Source organism: Chelonia mydas, chromosome 8, assembly GCF_015237465.2.
Source record: "Chelonia mydas isolate rCheMyd1 chromosome 8, rCheMyd1.pri.v2, whole genome shotgun sequence".
NCBI classification, from domain to species: Eukaryota; Metazoa; Chordata; order Testudines; family Cheloniidae; genus Chelonia; species Chelonia mydas.
Window position 1 is genome coordinate 45,253,339 of NC_057854.1, and position 23,971 is coordinate 45,277,309.

Consider the following 23,971-nt stretch of genomic DNA (forward strand, 5'->3'; position numbering starts at 1 on the left):
CCTGGTTGAAAGGCAGCTGTCACATTAAGCATGCCAGAGTTAAACTGAGGCAACTGAGAATAACAGAAGCAGGGGGGACAAGGCCCTTAGCATGATGCATATCAGCTGATTGCTCTTCATGGGTTGCAGTGTTGTAGGGTCCCGAGATATTAGAGAGACAAGGGGGTCACTTAACTCACATAATTGTGTACTTGGTTATGGAAGAGCGACTAGTTCTGGCTAGTAGAGGGGTATCTGAGAGATACTTTAAAAATATTGCAGGGGGTTTTATCATTTAAAGCATGTGCGTGAAATGTTGGGACATAGCTGCAGTGTGTGTTTGGGCTAACAGGGGTAGGGTATGGAGGCTGGGAGAGGACAGCATTCAGTGGGCTGTTAGTGGAAAACTCCTTGCATGTCAGGCAGCGGAGCAGCTATTGCTTTGTCTGTTAAGCTCTGCCTTGGTTAGGAGGACTGGTTATATTCCAGAGGCACCAGCCAAAGATCAAGGCAGCAGCAGTGTGCTAGTTGCTGTACAAATACATAGTAAGAGACAATTGCTGCCCTGGAGAGCTGCTGTAGACAGACATCACCAGCAGGAGGCAGGGCTGCACAGAGGGACTCTGGGGGCCCAGGGCAAAATCTGAACCTGAGGCTCCCCACCCTTCCCAGAATATTACCACTGAGGTGGGAGCTGGAGCTCTGTCATTAACACCCACCCACCTATCAGAATGATCACAAGGAACGTTGGTTGGATTTCGTTGGTGCGATCCCAGTTGTGCTGTGTTGGGAGCTGGCACAGGTGTGTGACAGAAGCCCAGCCAGAAGGCAGTTTTGGGCAAGTGGTGTGCAAAGCCCCACAATGCAGACCGGGGGCCAATCCCTGCTCTCAGTCGCTGCAGGGTAAATCGGGAGTAGCTTGGTGGACATCAGCGATGCTGCTCCGGATGTACACAGGTGTGGGTCAGAGCCGGGGCTGGGATGTCATGGCTTTACCATGTGATGAGGGGCTCAGAACCTTCTGCCACGCGTGTTGTGGAGGGAGCTGACAGCTTGGACTGGAGCAAGCGGTAGAGAGAACAGCTTTCAGTCTGGGAGGGCAGCTGTGTGGCATTTGGGTCTCCGCAGCCCCTCGCGTGGGGTGAGTTCATTTCTGTTCTGTTGTTACCAGGAAGAAATCAGCTAGGGCCAGTGTGGCGAGCGAGGGGTGATACAGCGGCCCCAGCATCAATGCTCTTAGGGGGTAAAAATCCCCAGACCCACTAAGTCACACTCACCGCCAGGAAATCTCTCTCTTTGGGGCCAGGATGCACTTCACAAGGGTCAGCAGTTAGCTGCACCCACGCTAAACACTACAGAAAGCCATAGCTAGGGGAGGCTGGGGAGGTGCAGGGTACAAAGGGTTAATGATGCAGTTTAGAGCTAAAGGAAGGTTCAGTGGGTTCCCTGCATGGAGGTGGGTGGGCCCTGTGCTGGCAGAACGTCCCTGTCTCCAGAAGGAGGCTGGAGCATGGATGAGGTCTATGAGGCTGCTAGTGCTGTGTTGAGGTGGGTTTGATCCCACCGATGAGCTGTATAGGGGGATAATGGCAGAGGTGGTGAGACCCTTTCGTGGGGAACGTGGGGCAGTTCCAGAGCAAGATGTGACCAGAGGGGCGGGGACTGTGTTTCCCGAGAGATTAGAGTGTTCCACGAGATAAGGAAGTAGGAAGGCACGTGTCTTTTCAATCCCACCCATTCAAAGGAAGAGGCAGGCATGGCTGGATCCTACCCTGGGAAGACAGCAGAGCAGTCCATGCCATAGTCTGAATAGCCCCAGACTGACTGGTGAGTCATTACCCTATCCTGAGGTCCCACATATTCTACGATACCAGCAAATATTGCTTAGCAAAGCCAGAAAGGGCGTGGAGGCAGACAGGCCTGGTTCTCCACTTGCCTGCCTAGTGCATGGGGTCAGCATGCAGCTCTTTTAGCTGTGGTGTGGAGAATGCCTCCTGGGCTCACCTTGCAGACCCACCTGAGCTGGGATGAGAAGGGGACTGGTGCCTTGTAACACAACTGACCTGAGCTGTGCTCTGGCCTGGGCGTGGGGTGCACGCACGGTGCTGTTTAGGGAGTGGAGCATGTACATTTCTGTGCAGGGAGATGGGGATACGCCCCGACTGGCATGTGAGACTCCAGCAGGCCATACTCTCTCTCTCTCTGCATGCTGGGGGCTTGGCCACTCAGGGCAGCGAGGTGGAAACGGACCCTCAGAAGCGCCGCGTGACCCATTTCTCTTTCCCCCCACAGGCCGGGGAGCAAGGAGCTGAGACGCAGACGTGAGCTGATCACGGCGGTGAGGGACGGAGGGAGATGCACTGGGACACCTGCCATGGTTCCCCCTTGTCCGGGTCCCGCCAGCCATGCCGCCTCCTCCCGGGATCCAGGTTCCTCCCTGCGAGCGCTGAGGGAACAGCCTCCGTTGCCCAGCAGATTCACGCTTCACCCGCTGGGCCGCAGGACGTGCCCTCACCGGGAGCTGCTGGCTCAGGTTGACCGGAGTCCCACTTCCCCTGTCCCTGCGAGCTGCGCTCTCTACAACCGGCCCCTGAATACACCCCCTCTGGTGGGGCCATGGGCTCAAGTCATGGCGAGGCCCATGCCTCCCGCTGCAGGAAGTCGCTTTGTCTACTCCACGGCCAGGCCTGCGCCCACATTGTCCCACGTGGATCAGAGCTGTACGCCTCCTCTCTCCACCAGCTGGGCCTTCTACTCCAGGGATCAGAGCTTGTCCCCTCCCTGGGAGCCCATGGAGCGAGCTAAGCAGAGCCCCGCACTGCCTGTGCCCAGATGCTACGCGGTGTACTCCATGGACAGGAGCTCAGTGCCTTACCTGGCCCCGGGGGCTCCAGCTGGCCAGAGCCCTGCTCTGCCTCTGCCCAGGACTTATGCCGTTTATTCTCTTGAGCGGACCTTGTTTTCTCACCTGGACTCCTCAGTGCAGCCTGGGCTGGGATCCTCTTCTGTCCCAGTCAGCTGTGCTGTTTATTCCATGGACAGCTCGTCTCCCAGCCCAGCCCCACTAGCTCAGCCTTCTCCCGACTCCCCTCTATTCCCACCGCTTCTGCTGGCGGTGTACTCTGCAGGCCAGAGGTGCTGTCCCCCACACCTGGAACTGCTCTCGCAGATTGACCGCAGCTGCACTCCCCCGGTCCCAGCCAGCTGTGCTGTCTACTCTCGGGATGCTCCACTCGATCCTTTGCCCGGACGGCTTGCGCCAAGCACTTAGCCCCGGGGGCCGTACCGGCTAATCGCTGGAGCAGCACCTGACTCCTCATCTAGACCCATCAGTTCCCATTCCTCCGACTCACCAGGCTTCCTTCCTGCCCTTCTGTCCTGACCTGGGCCCAGGCCTCCCCTGGCCGTGTGGCACTGTGCACAGCCTGGAGTTCCCCTCCCAGAGGGACTTTCCTCACCTCCTGACGCAACTCTCCTGCTTCAACCTCAGCACCTCAGAATAAAGCAAGAGCAGCTTGCCAGTGGACTCCACTGCCTCTCGGGTGTTCTCGGTCTCCCACAGGGTGCTGGCGGGGCCCCCACTGGATCCTAAGCTTCTAGTGATCCACGGAACAGGGCAAACAACCCAGGTCTTCTGCCCCCTCCCCGCCCTTCTAATGGCCTCATCCCAACCTAGCAGGGTCACAAGAGGGTCACACTGTCGCCAGGTCCCGGTCAGTCCTTAGGTGTCTCGGCTGGGAAGCACCAGGTGTGCCGTGGGGTTAGTGATGTGACCGCCTGGCCCGCAGAGATAAATAGAACTCGGAGCCATCACTGCATTTTACCCAGGGCCCCGAATGCAGAGCAGCTGGGGGTGATGGGGCGCTTGACTGCCCGGGGCTGGATTTCGAACAATGGCCTAAGGGGGAATGGCTCCCTAAGCTAGCAAAGCCCTGGGAGCCTCACCATTAACGGAGGGCTGGGTTCCAACCCTCCAACACACCTGGCGTAATATCTGCCCAGAATGCTTTGCCAGTCCTGTATGCCTCAATCGGCTCCCTAGTTAGAGGTGTTACAATAGCCCAGGAAGCCACATAAGGGGGTCTCTTCCCACTGGCAGAGTGCCCCAAGATAAAGTTATGGCCGGAGGTGAAAATGGAGAAGGGAGGAGTGAGAGAACAGAGGAGGTCTCAAGGGAGAAGGAGAACGAGGGGCATGGCCACTGGTTGGGCTAAAATAACGGCGATTCGGAGAGTTTCTAGGTGAACCGTTTCCCTCTACTGAATTGAAACAGAACTGTCCAGTGGATATCATAGACCGTGTACTGCTAGACATGAACAAATGGAGATTCTCCCTTGAGCGGAGGTGGTGGGGATGGGGGCATGATTTTAGAGCAAATAGGCCTGAGGCCTAATAGTGCTGCAGCTGTGAAGTTTCAAGCAGTTGCAGTGACCTCTCTGCAATTACTTGTTGGCAACAGATCCACTGCAGTAACCAAGACAAACCTTTGCCCCCCAAATGGCTCCAGTGCTGAAGCTGCGTGAGACATCACAAATGTTTGGGTGACTTTTTGGAACCTCTGCACAGCTTAGGGCCGATTCAGAGACAGGTTTTGTACTGGTTTTTTGGATGCAGTTATACTGGTACGGCCAGGTAACTGATGGGAACAAGCAATCGCGACACTAGCACCTGTAAAGCAGTGTTGCTGCGTCCCCCGTAAGGTTTCCAAGCTGATGTAGGTCAATCAGTACAAACACTGGCTCTGTCTCCACTGCATTGTAAACCTGGATCTGGACAATTGCTGGACCTCACCGCTATGCTTATGCGTCCACACTGCATTGTGAAGCCTTTCTGACACGGGTCTGTGGTTTGAGCTGTGTCCCTACTGCAAAATGACAGGGCACAACTCAGGCTCTGACACCCCACCTCACCAGCAGGAGCCCAGTCAGGCTGATTTGCATGTGGATGGAAGTCAGACTTAGGCTCAAACCTGAGTCAGAACCCACACTTGACGTGCAGTGCAGACATACCCTCTGTGTCTAAAGCAGCCCTTCGTTTCTTTTGGCAACAGGAATTCTCAGGTCCCAAAGATTTCCAGCCTGGCCCCTAGCTTGGCTCAGCATCTTCTGGTGCCAGTCAGCTGGCTGCTCACAGCCAATTGCTTGGACCTGGAGACTGTATTGATGGGTGCAAGCAGAACAGATGGCTTGCTACCTGCTAAGGTACTTCCAGGGCCCCCACAACCCACAGTATCTGAGTGTCTATCTTTAACGTATTTCTTCTCACATCATCCCTGTGAGGTAGAACAGTACTGTTATCCCCTTTTGAAAGCCAGGGACCAAGGCACAGAGACCCCAAGGCCTGGATCCTCAAAGGTATTTCGCACCTAATGCTCAACTGGACGGTTAGGTACCTACCTACCTCAGGGCCTGGGCCTTAGTGATTTACCCAGCAAGAGACACTGTGGCCTACTGCTGGTGCTGCGACCCACAGGAAGCCTGTTGCCAAGCCAGGAATTGAGCCTTTGTCTCCCTAACTAGAATGTGATCCTTCCTCACTCTAGAAGACTTGAACTCACCATACATCAGTGCTGCTCAGGTTCAAAGGCCGCAGCCTGTGGCCAGGAGCCACTCAGTTACTGTTGCTAAGCCCACACAATTAGATTTACTGCCATACTTGGGGGTCTCTTCCCTAGATCTGGTTTCTGACTCTTTAGCCTGACAAACCCCAGCTCCTGCAATGGGAACGCATCTCAAGGTCTATCACTGCAGGAGCAATAACTGCTTTGTTCAGCAAGGGTCCCTATGTCACAGCAACCAGCAGAGTAAATGTACAGCAAACTGGCAAACCTGCAAGGGTAGAGATTTGCAATGCCAAGAGGCCTCCACTTCCTGGGATCACTATGCAGAGCTGCTTCGCACTCCTATGTACTACCCATCAGCGTCTCACCAGTTGGCCATCTATTTGTGACTCCTGGGTGCTGTGCAAATGGGCTGCTCTTGCTGTAATCACTGGGTAAGGCCACCACTTCTAGCAGAGGCAATTCTTTAGGCTGGCCTGACTGCTGCTGACGAGGGGCAGCTTTAGCCAAGAGTGAGCTGCATTCAAAGGTCAGAACATTTGGTTATGGGTCTGCTCAGCCCCGTGGCCCTTTTTAAAAGCCAACCACCTGTGACACGGACAGTGGCACGATGGTGGGTGAAATTTTCAGAAGCACCTAAGTGAGTTTGGAGGCAGAAGCTCTAGGATAGACTTCTGCCAGCACATCTATGTCAGTCCGGGGCATGAGCAGGTGTGATCCCTGGCCAACATCATTGTGCCAGCAGAAGCTGCTAGCATAGGCCCAGTTATATCAGCATAACTTTTACCGGGATAGCTTGTTTCACTCCTGGGGGGTGGCGATGGGGGTGGTTTTACTATTCAGGTACAAAACGTAGCTTTGCTGGTATGGCTGCATCCACACTAGCCATACTTTGTCAGTTTAAAACCTTGGTATAATTAAGTGCTCCTCGTGTAGACGTAGCTGACGTAACTGAAATCAGAAGCAGGGAGAAATTCACACCCCTACCTGTTAAAATCACACCACTGTTAAACCAGTCACACGCCTACCTCTTAAAGCTATGCCAGCAAATGCCTAGTGTAGACTCAGTTGTATTGACAAAAAAGTCCCTTTGCCAGCATAGCTTTTTTTTTTTTTTCCCCAGGTGGGAGCTTCACTTGCAAAAATACTTTCTTTGCCCGTATAAGCTACGTCTCCACAAGGAGGGTTTGTGGGTATAACTGCACTGGGCAAACCCTTTTGTATGGAGACAAGGCCTTTGGTCTCCTAAGAATCTGCAATGACAGGATTTTTAATCTGATCGTTTGCGACCACGGTTGCTTGCAATCCCCATGGCTGAACAGGACATACCCACTTACATATGTTTCAAAGGTGTAAGTAGCAGGAGGAAGAGCTGTAGTACACCACTCCTCTTTTTGTCTGCTGGTAATTGCATCTTTAGCCCCTGCTGCTGTAGGCCTACTGAGGTGCTGGCTCTTCTTGTCAGTTACATGCCCCTCTTTCAGCACTCTGCATATGCTAAACTTCGGGCTTCTACTTTAACTCTTTCCAAGCCATTGCCTTCAGTCTGGGTCCTTTTGGTTACAGAAAAGACCAATCCTTCTATACACTTTCCCCCGGTACCCCAACATGGCGTAACAGAACAGGCCATCAGCTTCTGCAAAAGCAGCTGCTGAGATCTTGCTATTGACTTATTTCTTAATTTTGCAGTTTGGTCACATTCTTCGGAGGCAATGGGCAGTAAGATAAATCGATACATTTTCAGGTAATTGGTATGAAGCAAGGGCACACTCTAGTGGCCAGTTAAAGAACATACACATATGTTTAACTAATTTACTATCATTTTAGGGATGCATTCCCAACCATTTCACTTAATTACCTTGTGTTTCAGATACCAGTTCCATCTGGCTGTCTGCAATGGAGGGAAGGATGTTGCAACTTGCAGGGTGTAAGGGGGTTGAACATCTTGGCAGTAAGACACCATGCTGAAGACTACATTAGAAACACTAAGAATGAACAAAGCTTCTGGGTTTAAAGTGAATATTTGCTTTATACTCCTAGCAAGGGCTTCCAAAGGTGTCATCCAATGGCACATTTTCATGCATTTAAGGTAGATTGTGTAGTGGCGAACTGGCTGCCGGAATGTAGAAAACCTTCATATTACAGCAGCTTGGGGAAATGAAGTAAGTAATGTAGTTGGAATTTTTGTACTTCTTTTACTAGTATTGAACATGTGTTTATATCGCGACCCTCCCCTTCTTGACCTGGCAAATCATGATCTTGTGTTTAATAGTCTGTCACTATGAATATGACTGCAGTACCTGGATGACCACAATTGTCGTTATAAACATGTGATGACCTGATCTCTATGGCAGTCAAAGGAATTCTCCCCTCCTATTTTACTCCATGAAGTGCACAATTGCCCAGAAGCATTATGGGAGATTTACTTCATGCTCTTAAGCATCAGATATTAGCCAGTGCTGGAGGCAAGATACATGAAATGATAAACTAAGAGTCTGATCCCGTATGGCTAAACTATGTCCCATTAGCTCTTCACTGTAGGATTAATAGGAGAGAAATGTACTGTGAGGGAGGCAAGCCTTGTTGACCATATATAAGTTGCTTTAGAAACTCAACTGCTATAAGTTTTCTTCTTAAAGCAGAACGTATGCCATCCATACAGCAAGAGTGATACTTCACACATTCTTTTTTGCCTGTAAGCATGTAGACTAATGGTTTATAAAATTACCAGGATACTTTATTTAGAGAATATTTTATTAGTTTCTGTAATCAAACCCATGTAAATAAGACCTTACATATTTAATACAGTATTACCCCTGTACAAATGGAAAAAAAATTAAGTTGAACATTTCTAGACCAATATGGCTGTTAATTTCTGTACAATGCCAACTCACAGTACAAGTGGGATACTTTTTTTTCCAAAGTTGACATCACAGCTAAAGTTTCCAAAAATTCAAATTATATATATATTTATATAAAAAGATAACCAATAGCGATTCACTAGGCATCAATAGCAGCAACAGCCTTTCCAGCTTCTGCAGTCATCTGAACAAAATTATACACATTAGACTTTCAGCATACTTCCTTCCAAAAAGTAAAAAAACAAAAAATCCCAGAAAAAAACAGCAAATTCTGTTATTGATGTGGTACCTGGTGCCTTTTATTAGCTTCTCAATCATTGTCTGGAAAAAAACATTATTAAAAACAGCTCTGGTATAGCACAGTCACTACTACATATCATAAGCAGGTACAGGATATCTTACATTCACAGAAGTATCATACAGTACTGTCCTACAGCTATAATAGAGGATACAATTAAAAAGGCATTATTTGACTTGATTCTACTTTCCAGCACACAGTGGGCAAGGAGGTGCGATGCAGCTCTGACCTAACAATGCACCTTTTTAAGATAAGGTTCTCTTTACTCTGATAAAGTTTCTCTTTAATCTAGCAGCACAGTTCTAAGTGCTCATTGCTCTACACAGACAAAAGCTGGAAACTGGTAAGACTACTGGCTTCATACACGGATAGCCAAACAGAGGTGAACAGAACTCATTTGACTATTAATGCAATTAGGCTTTTAAATCCAAGGGGTGAACGTCTGAGGCGGTGTGGGTATAGAGAATAGCCTGTGTGCCAAGTGACACTTTACTGTCGTGATCTAAGTACATCATCATATCAAACAAAAGCAACAGCAGTCAAACACTGCCTTTTTAGGGAAATTTGACACAATGTTGATGTCACTAATTGTGTTCTATTACTTTAGATGCCATGTGGTGAAGGATAAACTACTCTATGTGACTTGCCAATTATATTAATTCCCATTTCTTTATTGCGAAACAGCAGCCTCTCAAGTCACTAAAAAAAGTAAAAATAAACACACCTTACTCTGTCCAGCACTGTCTTCAGACTGCATGATCGGAGAGACAGCTTATAAAAGATGAAATAGCAGCCGAAGAACAGCAGAGCATGAATAAAAGTATTCACCCTCCCAGTTCTTCAGCCACCTTCTCCCCTGCTGTGCTATTTCCCATTATGTATCTGGATGGCATATAGATGTGTATGTCAATATACACACATACACTCTACCAAAAGCAGACTTCATGCTATATTAGAGAAGCTGCAAGCCCAAAGAGACAGAGCATTATTGGACCTGCAGCTGTTTATGTCTGTCAATGCCAGTAGCGTCTATCTTCCTTTATACTGTTTGGAGCCATGAAGGGATAGAAGACTACTGTTTTGCCCTTTGGGCTACAGGTTCACGCTGCTGCCCCCCGCCCCAGCATCATAGAAACACAGCCTTTAAGATTTTGTTTCTTCTGTCTTGATTGCCTGAGGTTTGATTGGTCCAGTTCTAACAGGTTTTGTGGTGACAGCAGGCGCAGGGGCAGGCTTTTCCTCCACTTTGTCCTGGCAGACCCCTGAGGAGTCAGTCATTGCCTCAGCGGGTTTGCTTCCACTTTCGTCCACTTTTTGAGCTTTGCCTCCTATTGGTTTGCTCGGTTGTTGCTGCTCAGAGAAAAACCTGTGTGTGGACTGAAGAACCTCTGCTCTCTGCTTCGCCTTAAAGAAGGGAAAACACACATTTACTGATAGAACGTTAAGCTAAAGGTATTTATTTCTTGTAGGAGTTACATTTTAAAAAGTTTCATAACCAATCAGATCGATTACGATCTCCCCAAAGGGCAACATCTTGCTGCTTTTAGTTTCTTCCCCAGGAACCCCTGGGCTTGAAAATGCTTCTCAATATAAAAATTAAGTGTAGTGTTATGCCCAATCTTCCCTTGCCCTTCCTGCAGCTATTTCTAAACACCTTTCCCATCTGGATTCACTTGGAAACATTTTGCTGACCTGGATCCCACTAACTAAGTCCAAGATCTATTTTTAGGGAATGTTTAGAAACTGTGAAAACTGCAAAAAAATCTTCAATTATAAATAAGTGTTAGACATCATAACAACATGCAAGCCCTTAACTTAAGGGCTCCTAGTACACCCCCCTACCCTTCCAGCCTTGTTTGACGCTGAGGACTTTGACATTGTCACCTACTTGCTCTAGCACTGTTGTGACTGTCAGTACTAACAAGGGGTTGTACAAGTGCAGACCAGCTGCCAGCTTTTTGCCATTGCATCCTCTAGACTTGTTCTGAGCACGGTTATGGGATAGTGGCAAAAACATTGGCAACTGGCCTACACCAACCATCCCACTGTCACTAGAGCAACAGTAGGAGAATTTCAGAAAGTCTACAGTGCCAATATAGCCATAATGTCCTGATTCAAATTCTCCCCACACCTGAAGACCTCCCACCACACCCCTCACAATACACACAAGCTGCTGCCTAGGTTGAGTTAATGACTGTTTCTCTCAGGCTATATACACACTACAGCTTAAGTCAGTATAAGCTGTGTTGCTCCGGGGTATGAACAAGCCACCATCCTGAGCGACATTAAATTGCCAGCTTACTGTGGACAGCAGGGGAGCTTCTTCCAACTGACACAGCTACTGCCGCTCGCGTGGGCTGGAGCAATTAAGTCGATGCAAGAGTTCTCTGCCGTTGGCTTAGAGAGTCTGCACTAACAGTGCTATAGCGATAGCCTCAGTTACAGCCATTTTCCCAGGCTTGCAAGGTATGTAATTTAAGCCACTTGGTTACATGGTGCAAACTGCAACTTTACCCTTGCTCCTTTCTCTGTAAGGAATAGTACTACGCCGACTAATGGCATGATTATATAACCCTTCGTCACACTGAGCAGCACTCATACAAAAGCCCACTAAAGTCAAGGGACTGCTCATGTAAGTGCCACTCAACTCCAGTAGGAGTTGCACTCCTCAGGCCCTCCGCAAGCAAGTCCACTGTACAACAGAAAACTAATATGCTATCAAGAATGCTATGCATTTATAAGCAGGACACCAAAGCACTTGGAACGTGAATTAAGCCTCAATACTCCCGTGGATAGGTATTCTATCGATTTTAGAGATGAGGCAGAGAGAGATTGGCTTCCCTTGGTGTAAGAATTGGAAAACAATCCGAGAATCCCAGCCCCCAGGCTACTCTACTGTAATGACTAACCAACTTTTCATGCAATTAATACAACCAACATTAATATTTATTAGTGATGGACCAACAGACTGTGGAAATAGTTGCATTTTAAATGAAGCAGCATGCGGACTTAAAAACTCCTCTGTGCAGATTTGTCTGTTAGCTAAATCAGGATGTCTGAATGCTTTAATCACAAGTGACAAGGAATGAATGTGAAATAATTTAAAGAATGCATATGGGGAGGTACAGAAAACAAGACTATGTAAGATTTATGCTTGCCGTCTTTTGAGGGCAAACTCAGATGTGGCCTAATTAAGGATCAAATTTTATAGACGGATTAAGAACTAATCAATTACGGATAACATAAAGTCTAATTTGTTAGAAGTTTGGAGAAGCTGTAGCCCTAACAAGTAATTATTTACAAACTAAAAATATCTACAATTTAAGTGAAGGGCAGTGAAAGTAACATCTCCCCAAATGCCTAATTTTTTTTAAAAAGCTTGTTACATTACTTCTACACCCAGACACTGGAAGTGGCAACACAACTGAAGAAGAGTTCCTTTCGACGAAGCGCTATCCACATTGGTAACTGATTCTGCAGAATACAGGCAGATGTGTAAAATGCATTACAATCTTACGGTGTCCCCACACAGACTCCCTGTGCCATTGCATCTGCTTCAGGAAATAATATCTTGCCTCATCATGAAGGGTCCCAAAGTGCTTTACGTGTGTGTGTGTGTGTGTGTGTGTGTGTGAGAGTGTGTGTGTGTGTGTGTGAGTGTGTGTGTGTAAAAATAGGTATGATTCACATAATCTACTACTGAAATGCAGCCACCTCTTGGGTGGAATATGCCAGCTGTTTAAACAGTTTATAACAGGAACTGAGAAATAGGATATCCAGTTAAAACTACAGGTAAAATATATTTTGGCCACATCACCAAAACTGGAAGTTGGCCAGTACACTAGGGGCTCATCTGGCTACACCCCCCCCGCCCAAAAAAAGGTTTAAGAGACCTTGGGTTTTACATCTCATTCAAAAGATGCAGTCTCCTGAAGCCTAAACTTCAGATTTCCCTCAAGAATGATAATGGTTTTATGGAGCCATTGGTCACAAAACCACCTGAGAATGGAAGCCTGCTGCCAATCACTATAGTTGCAATTCTTAAAAAAAAAAAGGGGGGGGGGGGGGGGGGGGCTAGTTTTAGTTTTTAGTCTGTACTAAGACATTAAAAGGCCTGGATAAAGCGGTTAAGGGTCCAGAGGCTTCTTAAGACATGGTTCATAGACACATTCTTGCCCAATGAGCTGTCAAGACTGAACTGGTGTTAACAGCACCGCTGTTCAAAATACTAACCTTTACGTCTTGTTCAGCCTTCATCGTAGCCTGGGCCTGATTGCCTCTGACTCCAGATAGTGATACACAAGGACCTCTGGCCACATGCTGTAAACGAGGGTGGCTCATAAGGCCTGTGGTCAGCTGAGGTGGCATCTGACTAGCCAGTGCCATTGGCGGCCTCTGAACAGGCGCTGGGAAGGTGTTAGTATGTGGGGCTCTTACCAATGGAGGGATCAGGTTAGGCTGAGAGAGGATCTAAGTGGGGGAAAAACAACAACAACAACAAAAAACATTTAGCCATTAGAAAACTGCCAACCAGATCATATGTTGGCTTTTCCTTAGAGGGGGAAAAACATGCCTGCTCTGCCATTAAACTAATGCCAAGAAAGTTGGGGGATTTTTTTTCTCTGTTAAAACAGGCCATGCTTGGATTCCAGGAAAAACAGAACCCCCACAATGATGCTGTTGTGCTTAAAGTTGCCCTCACAACTCAAAATTCTACTAAAAAAAGGGGAAAAATACCCCCCCCCAAATTAAGGCATGTTACAAACCCTAGCAAGGCAGCACCTAAGGGCATCACTAGTGAGAAAAAGTTCTCCCTGTATCTGGCAGCATTTAGTGAACCCTTCAATCAAAAAAACCCAGACACGCAGATCCTTAAGTCAAACACTCTGAAACCAAACAGACGAATCCCAAAGAGTACTTATCCACAGCATATATCATTTTCTCTCTAGTGGCTCAACGACATCCAGTTATAATCTGGAACAGTTACCTTTTTTAGGTGTTCACTGGAATATTTGAAAAAAAAAAATCATACTTTGGATCACTTCAGAACTGCATCTCAGACAAACAACTAGGAATCTGCTGAAGTTTTTAGAATCTTAAATATGCACTGGGACCCTTCGGAGATACGGAGTCCCCCAATTCCCCTACAGTAGTGTGTATAGAAATGAGGTTATCTGGAGCTGTGTGGGGAAGCCTGCAAGGCACCTACCTGTACTAGAACTACTCAACCTAGTGCTATTAAGTGCCTCACTTTCAGATGCGCAGATGTCCCTGAAAATTAAAATGCATGAAACACCAGAAAACCTGCATTAACTTGCAAGGTTGAAGACAAGTCTGCTTTAACTTGAATTCAGTTGCTTGATAAACAACATTCTTTATTAAATTTAGGGCTTATACTTTTAACCCATCAAAATAAACACAGTGCCCACAGGTGAGTAGAGTTATAAAGTCACAGGATTAACTGAGGTATAGAAAAGCAAGTTTGCTTTCAGGAAGCCATCAGTTTCCCACCTGGGGTGCGAATTGTGCAGGAAATGGCTGTGTCATTCTCACAGCAGCAGCTGCTGACTGAAACTGCTTCTGGTAGACAATGCTGTTCATTTTATTGGACTGGTTGTTAGGACTTGCAGAAGCGGCCCTTGAAAAGAAACCAACACCAATTAGAATCAAGACATTGCTATCACCACAAGGATGCTTTTGTAATTAGCACTTCCAAGCTGAAATCTGAGCTCAAAGGAAAACTACCATCAGATATTCCCTAGCAACTACCACTAGGATCCACAAGGCAAATGAAGCCAGAACGGTAGCAAGTTAACATGGCAACCCCAAGGGGAAACAGTTGAGAGTCAGAATTACTGAACAAAATGAGCAACAGAACACAGAAGGAAAGTAAGTGTTTTGGTCACAGACTTTACCTGGTGCCCCCACCATAAACGATCTCAGACTCAGTAAGCAAGACTGTTTGCTGTGTATGGCTAGGCCCCCTTGTTTGCTGTGTGGGGTCAGGCCCCCTTCCCCCCCGGCTTTTTTTTTTTTGCCCATTCCACTCCCTTTGTATTGTCTGATTCAGATCCTAAGCTTTTCAGCACCAGGACCTGTGACATGCACCAAGCACACATGCAGGACAGTTGATGCTCCCTAATTGTTTCCATTCTGACCCTCTCTCTTGCTCATAGATTTCTGAAACTTTTGTTTTCAGGCTGAAGTTCTCCAGGTGTGGGATGCATTTTTTTAGTTTTTGTGAGATGAAAACCATGTCCCTCCATTACAATTTTTTTCTGTAACATTTTGAGCAGCGAAGCCAAAACAGATGAAGTTTGAAAGTTGATTTTTTGAGAGTGCAACAGCCTTCACTGAGGAGTAGTGCATGGTCTCGGTCATGAGGAAATGGGGTTTGATTTGCTTTAAATATCATGTATTAAACATGCGCAATATATTTTTGTTAAGATTACTACATGAGCACTGATGCAGCACGTGTGCGCGCGCACAGCTAAACTAAGTCACCCGAATTGTTATTAGTTTAAGTCAATTTATTCCTACAATTTTCAACCTGAACAAGTTTAAATTATTACGACTCGGTGGCTCTCTGGAATCTTCCAGCTCATCTGCCCCAACTGCACGCTTGCCCAATGAAGATGAGTAGGCCTGAGGCCCTTCATCAATATACCTCGGGTTCTGCTAAGGTGTGCAAGAGAAGGGATCTCTGTAGCAGACCATAAAGTACATGGGACAGGCAATTCAGTAATTTCTCAAATATTTCCTGATTGCTGATTTTACACATTAACTGCCTTTTCTTTGCAACCCATCAGAATATTGGTGCCATGAAGACTGATGCTCTTTTTAATATTTTCTCCCTCCTTACCCCATCAAAATCTTCTTGCAATGAAAAATTGGAATTTCCATTCAAAATCTGTATTAAACACTGAAGTAGTACACATCAAGGGATATTGTCAACTCGAATAGTCCATTTTCTAACTACAGAATTTTCAGTCCAATTACCATAGTGGAAAGAAGCTACTCAGATTTAGATGGTTTAATTTGCATATCTGAGAACACGGTGTAGCTAGTATTTTCTCCTTTGTATAAAACAACCAGTTTCTATCTTGCTGAAAAGACCTTAACCGAAGCAGGGAACTGAAAATCCATTGAGAATCTCTCCCCTCTATCAGAAGGTTTCAGGAAATAATATTAAAAAGCCGGTCGAACAGAAACTGGAATTATTCAATAAAAATCAGAAATGTCAAAATTAAAGTTGCACTTTAAGCCTTCATCACTGAATGCTTTTAATTTAGTAGGCACATGCTCAAACACAGTACTACACACATTTTCCCCTAGAATCTTAGGATACACATGAACTATTAAATCAATAATTGTGTAAGTATAAGAGAAAAAGATTACTAACATGATGCTGAATATTAGACTCCTAAACTTCTCGGAAAAAATTATGGTAGTACTGTATTTAATACAATATAATTGAAGACCATCTTAAATGCACACATACAGGGGGAAGAACAAGTGTGTGCATATGCACTTCGCTTTGGCATTTCCCAATTCAGTACGTAACTATGCTATAATATACATACATTTCTAGCCTTGATGCAGTCAAAACTCCCAAGCCTCTCAATGGGAGTTTTGTCTGCTTCAGAACTGCAGGGTCTGTCAGATGAGTAAGGATAGACAATTACAAAGATACAGGCAATGAATCAGTACTGTAATCACAATTTTTTTTATTTCTGAATAAAAACAAATTACCTTATGTGTTATACAAAAAAAGAAAGCAGAAATGCTCTTCGCACAAAACCCTAAAACATTCCCAGACAACTGATTCTGTACATAAGAATCTTAACACAATTATTGTCATCTAATAGAACATTAAGCTTCAGTGACTGAAACCAAGCAGGGATTTTGGAAGTGAAGAAGAGACTATATATAAGGTTAATTACCTGCCCACTAAATTTCAGCTATCTTGATGTCAACAAGCAATGTACCAACATGTGTTGATGCATTCAGAACCTGTATAGCCACAATATTAAACAACAAAAAAAACCCAGGGATGATTTGAGACTATTTAAAAAAAAAATCCAAGTAGTTAGATATTAAGGGTACATTGAGACCAAGTGGGCCCCATTCAGAACCAGACTTCTGCCCTTACAGGCCATACATTCAGCAAAGATCTAGGTACTAGCACATGCCTGCGTTAACACTAGTAACATTAGATTATATGAATGCTTGGGACTAAGATATACTTATTTCAAGGATACAATCAGAACACGTCAATACAAAAATGCTTTGAGGTTGTTCACCAATTGACATAACATTGGGGATCCACCTGAGCTCTTACGTTGTATTCAGGGGGAAAACCACAGTCAAGTCAAATGGATCAGCTCACAGAAATATAACCTCCTGTTAAAATAAAGCTCACAAAACACTGAGGGCTGATACAGGTGAGATGTCCACATTGTGCAAAAGTGAATTTGAATTACAATTCATTTGTAGTCTTCATAGGCAATGTATGTTTACATTCCTCTGAAATCTTCAGAACGTTCTAGCTCTATTTCTGCATTGTGGGTTTTTAAAAACTTTTTAGTGCCTGCAAGTCATTGCCACCTCAGTTTCTGAAAATACACTCTTCTCCTTAACTCCACATGAAGTCAGTCTGGGTTACAATACAATCTATTTCAGGCCCAGTAACTGGGGGAAAAAACAAACCCTTTCCAGAACCAAAACCTCTTCCTCTCCTGGAAGTGTAATGGAGAGGCAGAATCTGAAGTCATTGCAATCTTCATCCCCTGTATGTTGAAGGAGCCAAAAATCCTACTGGTTTTTATGAATCTCCAAATTTTCACATACCGGAAGATTAGTATGAAATAAAGAGGATCCTCTCCTTTTGCTACTTTTGAAATCTCTGGCCTGATGTAATACCAATTTAGTGTAGGATTTCTTAAATTCAATTGTTCAGATGGCCAATAAAAACTCCTACAAAGTACTTCAGATTTTTCATTAACTCCTAGTAGCCATAGAGGATTACAGTATGTCTGGTTTTCTAGCCTTTTCTACTCTATTAAAGGCTTTTCCCTCAGGTAGCATTGTGAGCTGTCTCAAAAAGTTGTGTGCCGGCAACATACATCTCAATGTTACTAAATTTTCCTGCAAAATCTGCTACACTTTTTCGTACATCAGCCAAATAAACCTGCAAGCCAGTCTATATACTAATTTCAGAGTTTAAGAACAGTTTGTAAATCCTGCACTGAAGCATAAGACTCCATCAGAGTTGCTGTCACTATGTTTACTTTCTAAGGCATGGGGTTTTAAGAAGGGCTTTAGTTTATGCCCTAGGTAATGACTACAATCTTCAGTGCAGGTAAGAGTTCTACCCTTAAACAGAATAACTTCTAAAACCTATCACAGTGCCATCCCAAAGTCTTTTCACCACTACGCTCCCAGGAATCACTTCTAAAAACTGTTCAGTTATATTTCAATTTCATTCACAAATTAAAAAAAATAATCTTCATGTTTCGGGGTAGTACCCTTCTGGCATAACCATTAGCAGACCTGATGACATACTGTAATGCTGCTTCTGCTGTGCTAAGATAGTTGATTGTTTAAGCGTTATCATTTTGAAGTATTCATAGCCTTCCCCCTCATCCCCATTAACATTCATCTCTTTCAAAGAACTGATTGGTCATGCATGAGCAAACAGCTAGTTACAATACTTAATACAGAACTGATTTTATATGAAATTCTGGGCTTAAAAAGGCTCATTTACCGGAAAGGACTGGAGGTTGGAGTGGTGCTTCTACCAGTAACTGGTGGAGTTCCTGGTTTAACATCAATGCCGCTTCCAAAGGCCTTAAGATCCATTTCTGACATCTGGAGAAAAATTATTAACAGCAGTTTAGCCCACATGCATCACTTGTGGTTTAACCCAAATGCATCACTTATAAGGACAACCACAAATGACCCATTCTATTATGGCTGCTATTACAATGGAAAAAAACTAGCTTGCAAAACTAGCTACTTGCAACCTAAGAACATCCAAGCACATGGCTGTCCTTCCCTGCATGCAATTACTCCACATGACAGGGAAAGAGGTTACTCACTCTGTGCAGTAACTGTAGTTTGAGATGTGTCTCCCTATCGAAGCTCCAACTTTAGGTAAGCATGTGCCCTATGCGTCTTCAATTACAGATTTTCATCAGCAGTGTCCATTCAGCCTGTGCACACGCTACTGACTTCCTCAAGCCCCATGCTGAGGCTAGATCGGGCTGTATGGGTGAACCGCCTTCAGTTCCTTCTCCATTGCTGAGTCTCAGAAGGAGACTTTGAAGAGGGAAAGGAGGATGGGTAATGGAGCACCCAGAGGGGGACACATCTCAAAAACTAACAGGTTTCAGAGTAGCAGCCGTGTTAGTCTGTATTCGCAAAAAGAAAAGGAGTACTTGTGGCACCTTAGAGATTAACAAACTTATTTGAGCATAAGCTTTCGTGAGCTACATAACAGCTACTGCACAGAGTGAGTAACCTCCTAAGTACTGTCCCTATGAGTGCTCAACTTCAGATGGAGCAGTAGCCCCATCAGGAGGTGGGAGCTTCAGAGTCAAGTCAATTACAGAGGAAAGAAATGCACTGCCAACTGCTGCATCAGATCTGGAAGCATCGATTAAGGCAGAGCGTCTGGAGAAGGTATGTGCCGAAGACCATGTAGCAGCTCTGCAGACTTTAGCGACTGGGACATTTTTAAGTAGATGTAGATTGTCATCTTGTTGAGTTAGCTGACACCCCAATAGGAGGTTGAGATGTTGACAGCAGTGTAAGTTGTAATGTACCCAGAAATCCATTTTGAAAGCCTTTGGGTAGAAAGAGCCAGAGCCTTTTAATCTGTTTGCAAACTAAACCAACAGTTTGCGGAGTTATTAAATGGTTTAGTCCAAGGGTGGCCAACCTGGGCCTGAGAAGGAGCCAGAATTTACGAATGTACATTGCCACAGTAATAAGTCAGCAGCCCCCCATCAGCTCCCCTACCCCACTCCCAGCTCCTCCCACCCACTGGCAGCCCCACCGATCAGCACCTCTCCCTCCCTCCCTGCACCTCCCGATCAGGAGGCTGGGGGCGGGGAGGAGCAAGGGCACTGTAGGCTCAGGGGAAGGGTCAGGAATGGGTGGAGTGGGGGCAGAGCCAGAGGCTGAGCAGCGAGCACCCCTGGCACACTGGAAAGTTGGCACCTGTAGCTCCAGCCCCAGAATCTGTGCCTATACAAGGAGCCACAGCTTGGCCACCCCTGGTTTAGTCCTACGTACATAGAAGGATAACGCTCTTCTGACATCTAGAGTATGGAGCAGTCTCCACAATGGACTTGAGGTTTCTGAAAGAACACTGTCAGGTAAATGATCTGATTCAGATGAAACTCAGAAGACACTTTAGGAAGGAACCTGGAATGCAGATGTAAGGAAACCTCATCCTTGTAGAAAACTGTGAAAGGAGGATTTGCCATTAAGGCCCCATCTCTCTGACTCTGCGGGCCGAGGTAATAGCAACCAGGAAGCCTGTTTTCATAGAGAAATTTGATAAGGAGCAGGTTGCCATCAGTTAGAGGGAGAATTTATAAGACTTAAGAACCATATTAAAGTTTCCAAACAGGAGTACGGACTTTACTGGTGGAAAGAGATTTCCCAGGCCTTCCATGAACCTTGCAGTTGTTGGCTGAGTAAACAGGGAGAACCCCTCAATAGTGGTATGAAAGGCTGCTAAAGGCTGCCAGAAAAATCTTGAGAGAACTAAGTTACAGCCCTGTTTTCTTTAGATGGAGCAGGTACTCTAGAAAAAGAGGAGTGGGGCAGAATGTGGGACTATCTCCTGGAGTTCACACCAGTGACTAAATCGTCTCCACTTGTGAAGGCAAGTATTTTTGGTAGTATCTTTCCTACTATTTAATATGTGCTGTACCTCTGCAAAACAGAACAGCTCTAGCCCTACGAACCATCAAGGAGCCACGCCTTGAGGTGAAGAATGCTCAGATTGGGATGCAACAGTCCTGAGAAAGGAGCTGAGGTGTGATTGGGACATTTGTCATCATACAGTGAGCTAGATGAAACAGCTAAGTAAACCATGCTTGCCTTGACCACATCAGGGCTTAGAATGACTCTGATCCTCAGAATGGTTAACAAAATCAAACAGGAGAGGATCGAATGCATCCCTCAGGGGATTGGGACCTAAACTCCCCCTTGAATAAAACAGGTGGCATTTTCTTTTTGTAGCTGTTGTTAAATCATCCACTTCTGGAAATCCCCAAATCTGAAAAATGTCAACCAGGTTCTGGAGATTCAGCTCCCACTAGTAGTCTTGGCGGATGCTCTCAGCAGGTATTTTTCCCCTTGATGTTTTGTCTGCACGGAAGATACATTGCTGGGATTCCTTTGTGATGTTTTATGTACCAGTTCCAATACCTTATTGCTTCGGGACCGAAGGAAAGATCTTGTTCCTCCCTGCCAACTGATGCAGAACATGCAGGCCATGTTGTCCATCATGACCCTGACAGATCTGTGCCTGATATGAGGCAGAAAATGAAGGCACGTACTCTCACTGCTTTGAGCTCCAGTAAGTTGATATGAAGGATGGTTTCTTGGGTGACCATTTGCCCTGTATTGTGAGAGCACCACGTGTGCCCCAGTGTTCCCTCTAATTTTTCCCACCCACATGCAGAATGAATTTTGTTATGTGCACCAATAGGAAGGTGATTGGAGGGGGAGAAATGACACACGGACGGACGACTCCTCCCCAGCCCTCTCTCCCTGCAGCAGCATGGGAGCTCTGGGGCTGCAGAATAGGCAGCCCTCCCACAGCTGGTCCAGGCTGGGAGAGGGTTGGCCCAGGCCACGCTGCCCCAGCTGTGCCTGGGTCAGGCCACAACAGCTGTGCCTGGGCCCGATCTGGCCACACCACCCTGGCAGGCCTGGGCACCCCGGCTAGTCCAGGCCGCAGGCTGAGTTGGGGGAGGGGCGCCTCGGCAGCAGCAGGTCCCTGGGTAGGTTCCCTGAGCAAATGCGCAGCCATGCAGCTTACAGGGAACTTAGATGTGCCTCCATCCTAACAGAGATATATCCATGGTTATGGTTACTGCTGGTGTCCGCTGAAGAAAAGGAATCCCTGCCCCTACCATTGCAATGAATGTTCCACCAGGCTGGGGAATGAGTCACCTGCTGGGGAACTGACACCTTTTTGTCCAGGCTGCGTGTGTTTGGCGAGTAAGCTGATCTGAGCCACCCCTGGCAACAGCAAAGCTGTAATCTCGCATGTTCTGTCACAAAGGTGCAAACTGCCATGTGAACAAAGAATTGAAGACAGTTTCAAAATGAAGTCTGGGGGCTCCCTGCAATAACTCTGAAAAGGTTTGATAATGTCACAAATCTGTCCATGGGAAGGAAGGCTCTGGCTGCTAAAGAATCCAAGGATGCTCCTATAAATTGTAGGTTCTGAACAGGAGCTAGTGTACAGTTTTCCACATTCAACTGCAGACCCAAGTCTAAGAACAGGGAAAGCATTTCGCTGTGGCAGATGACACCTCCTGGTACGACTAACCCTTGAGTAGCCAGTCATCGAGGTAGGGGAGTACGATTGCCTGACTATGCAGGTCGACAGCCATCACCGATAGAACTTTTGAAAACCCTCAGAGCCGAACAAGAACACCTGATACTGAAAACGATCCTCACCTACCACAAAATGCAGGAACCTTCTGTAGGACGAGGGTATTGGTCAAGGGCCAAAAACCAACCCCCTGAATTTAGAGAAGAAATTATAGCTGCCAGAGAATCACCATCCTGAACTTCTGAGGCTTCACGAGTTGGTTTAGGAATCTTAGCTCTAGGATTGGTCTCCACCCTCCATTTTAATTTGGTACAAGTAAATACCTCAATAGACGCCTCTCCTCCATGCTGACCGGGGACAAGTTCTATTGCTCCTGAACAAAGAAGGGAGTTTATTTCCTGTCTGAACAGCAACTCATGAGAGGAGTCCATAAAGAGGGATGGAGAAGTGGAATGAGGAGGCTGGAGGTAAGTAAAATGGATGGTGTGGCATGATGATATTTCCATCACCCATTTGTCCAAGGCGATATATTCCCATGCTGGTTGGAAATGGGAGAATTGGTCTCCAAATGGAGGGAGGTGAGCAAAACATCATAGTTGGCAAGTGAACAGAAGTGGGGGCTTGAACCTTTAACCATCCCGTCAAAACAGCCACTTTGATGATGAAGGCTTCTGCGTAGACACATCAGTTTTGTTAGAAGGTCTCTTTCTTTGGAAGCTGTCTCTTTCTAAGAGTTGGTCGCTGAAACCTGGAGAATCGCATCGGACCGTGTCTTTGAACCGTTCCTGATCTACTAAACTTCCTTTTGTTTGCAGGTGTGTAGACACCTAATGAGTGTAACGTGGCCCCACAATCCTTAAGGGTACGCAATGACACACTGGTATTTTCCGCAAACAGACTGAGTCCATCAAATGGAAAGTCCTTTATCATATTCTGGACTTCTCTGGGGAAGCCAGATAGCTGTAAACCAGGAAGCCCTGATCATCACCATTGCCGTAAAGATAGAGTGGGCTGTGCTATATGCAGCATCCAGAGCTGCCTGAAGGGATGTTCAGGCTAGTAACTGTCCCTCAGCCACTGTGGCCTGAAACTGGTCCCTTTGGTCCGGTGGAAGTGTTCAATAACCAATGCAAACTGTTTATATATTATGTAGTTGTACTTTGCCATCAGCACATGATAATTTACAATACACATCTGTAGGGCTGCCAATGAATAGGATTTTCTCTCAAGCAGGTCTAGGTGTTTCTGGTCTCAATCGTATGGGGTGGACTTATGACGATGTTGCTTGCCCAGTTCACTAACTGCATCAACCACAGCGAGTTCTTATTTTCCCACCTTCCACCTAACTGAGTCCTTAGTGGACATGTAATTTTTTTTGAAAAATCAGTCCTCTTACACGTTGCCACTTCTGTAGCCGGGGTTTGCCAAATGGTTTTCACAGGTTCCAGGAGAGCCTTGTTGATAGGAAGGACAATTCTGGATGGTGTCGCAGACTACAGAGTATACAACGTCTTGTGTTGGTATTATCTGTAGAGATTCTGTTACCCGCCTAGTGAGATCATGGAACTGCTGAAAGTCATCTGCCATAGATGGAGCAGGAGGCACTGCAGCTTCAACTGGAGAAGATGACAAAATGGTAGCTTGAGGAGTGGCTTCTTCATCTGCCCTAGTTTCTTGGGCTTCAAATGTTT

The 23,971-nt window shown here is 46.1% G+C and overlaps 1 protein-coding gene and 1 long non-coding RNA gene across 47 annotated transcripts in view; one reads left to right on the plus strand and one right to left on the minus strand.

The window, feature by feature from the left end:
* Positions 1-84: 84 nt before the first annotated feature.
* On the plus strand, positions 85-10,049 carry LOC122461533. Its single transcript, XR_006283480.1, has 2 exons — positions 85-1,806; positions 2,272-10,049. It is a non-coding gene; the product is annotated as an uncharacterized LOC122461533 (long non-coding RNA).
* Positions 8,280-23,971, minus strand: part of PRRC2C (proline rich coiled-coil 2C) — a 114,513-nt gene continuing 98,821 nt past the window's right edge. For 24 of the 46 annotated variants that reach the window (XM_037906900.2, XM_037906899.2, XM_037906889.2 and 21 more), the window contains 4 exons: positions 18,465-18,568; positions 14,210-14,336; positions 12,932-13,168; positions 8,280-10,102 (listed from right to left, as the gene is read on the minus strand). In XM_037906900.2, coding sequence (XP_037762828.1) covers positions 9,842-10,102; positions 12,932-13,168; positions 14,210-14,336; positions 18,465-18,568 — 729 coding nt within the window. In that variant the 3' untranslated portion in view covers positions 8,280-9,841. The remainder of the gene's footprint in view (positions 10,103-12,931; positions 13,169-14,209; positions 14,337-18,464; positions 18,569-23,971) is intronic. The other 22 variants (XM_027823664.3, XM_043521463.1, XM_043521462.1 and 19 more) reach the window with 3 other exon arrangements.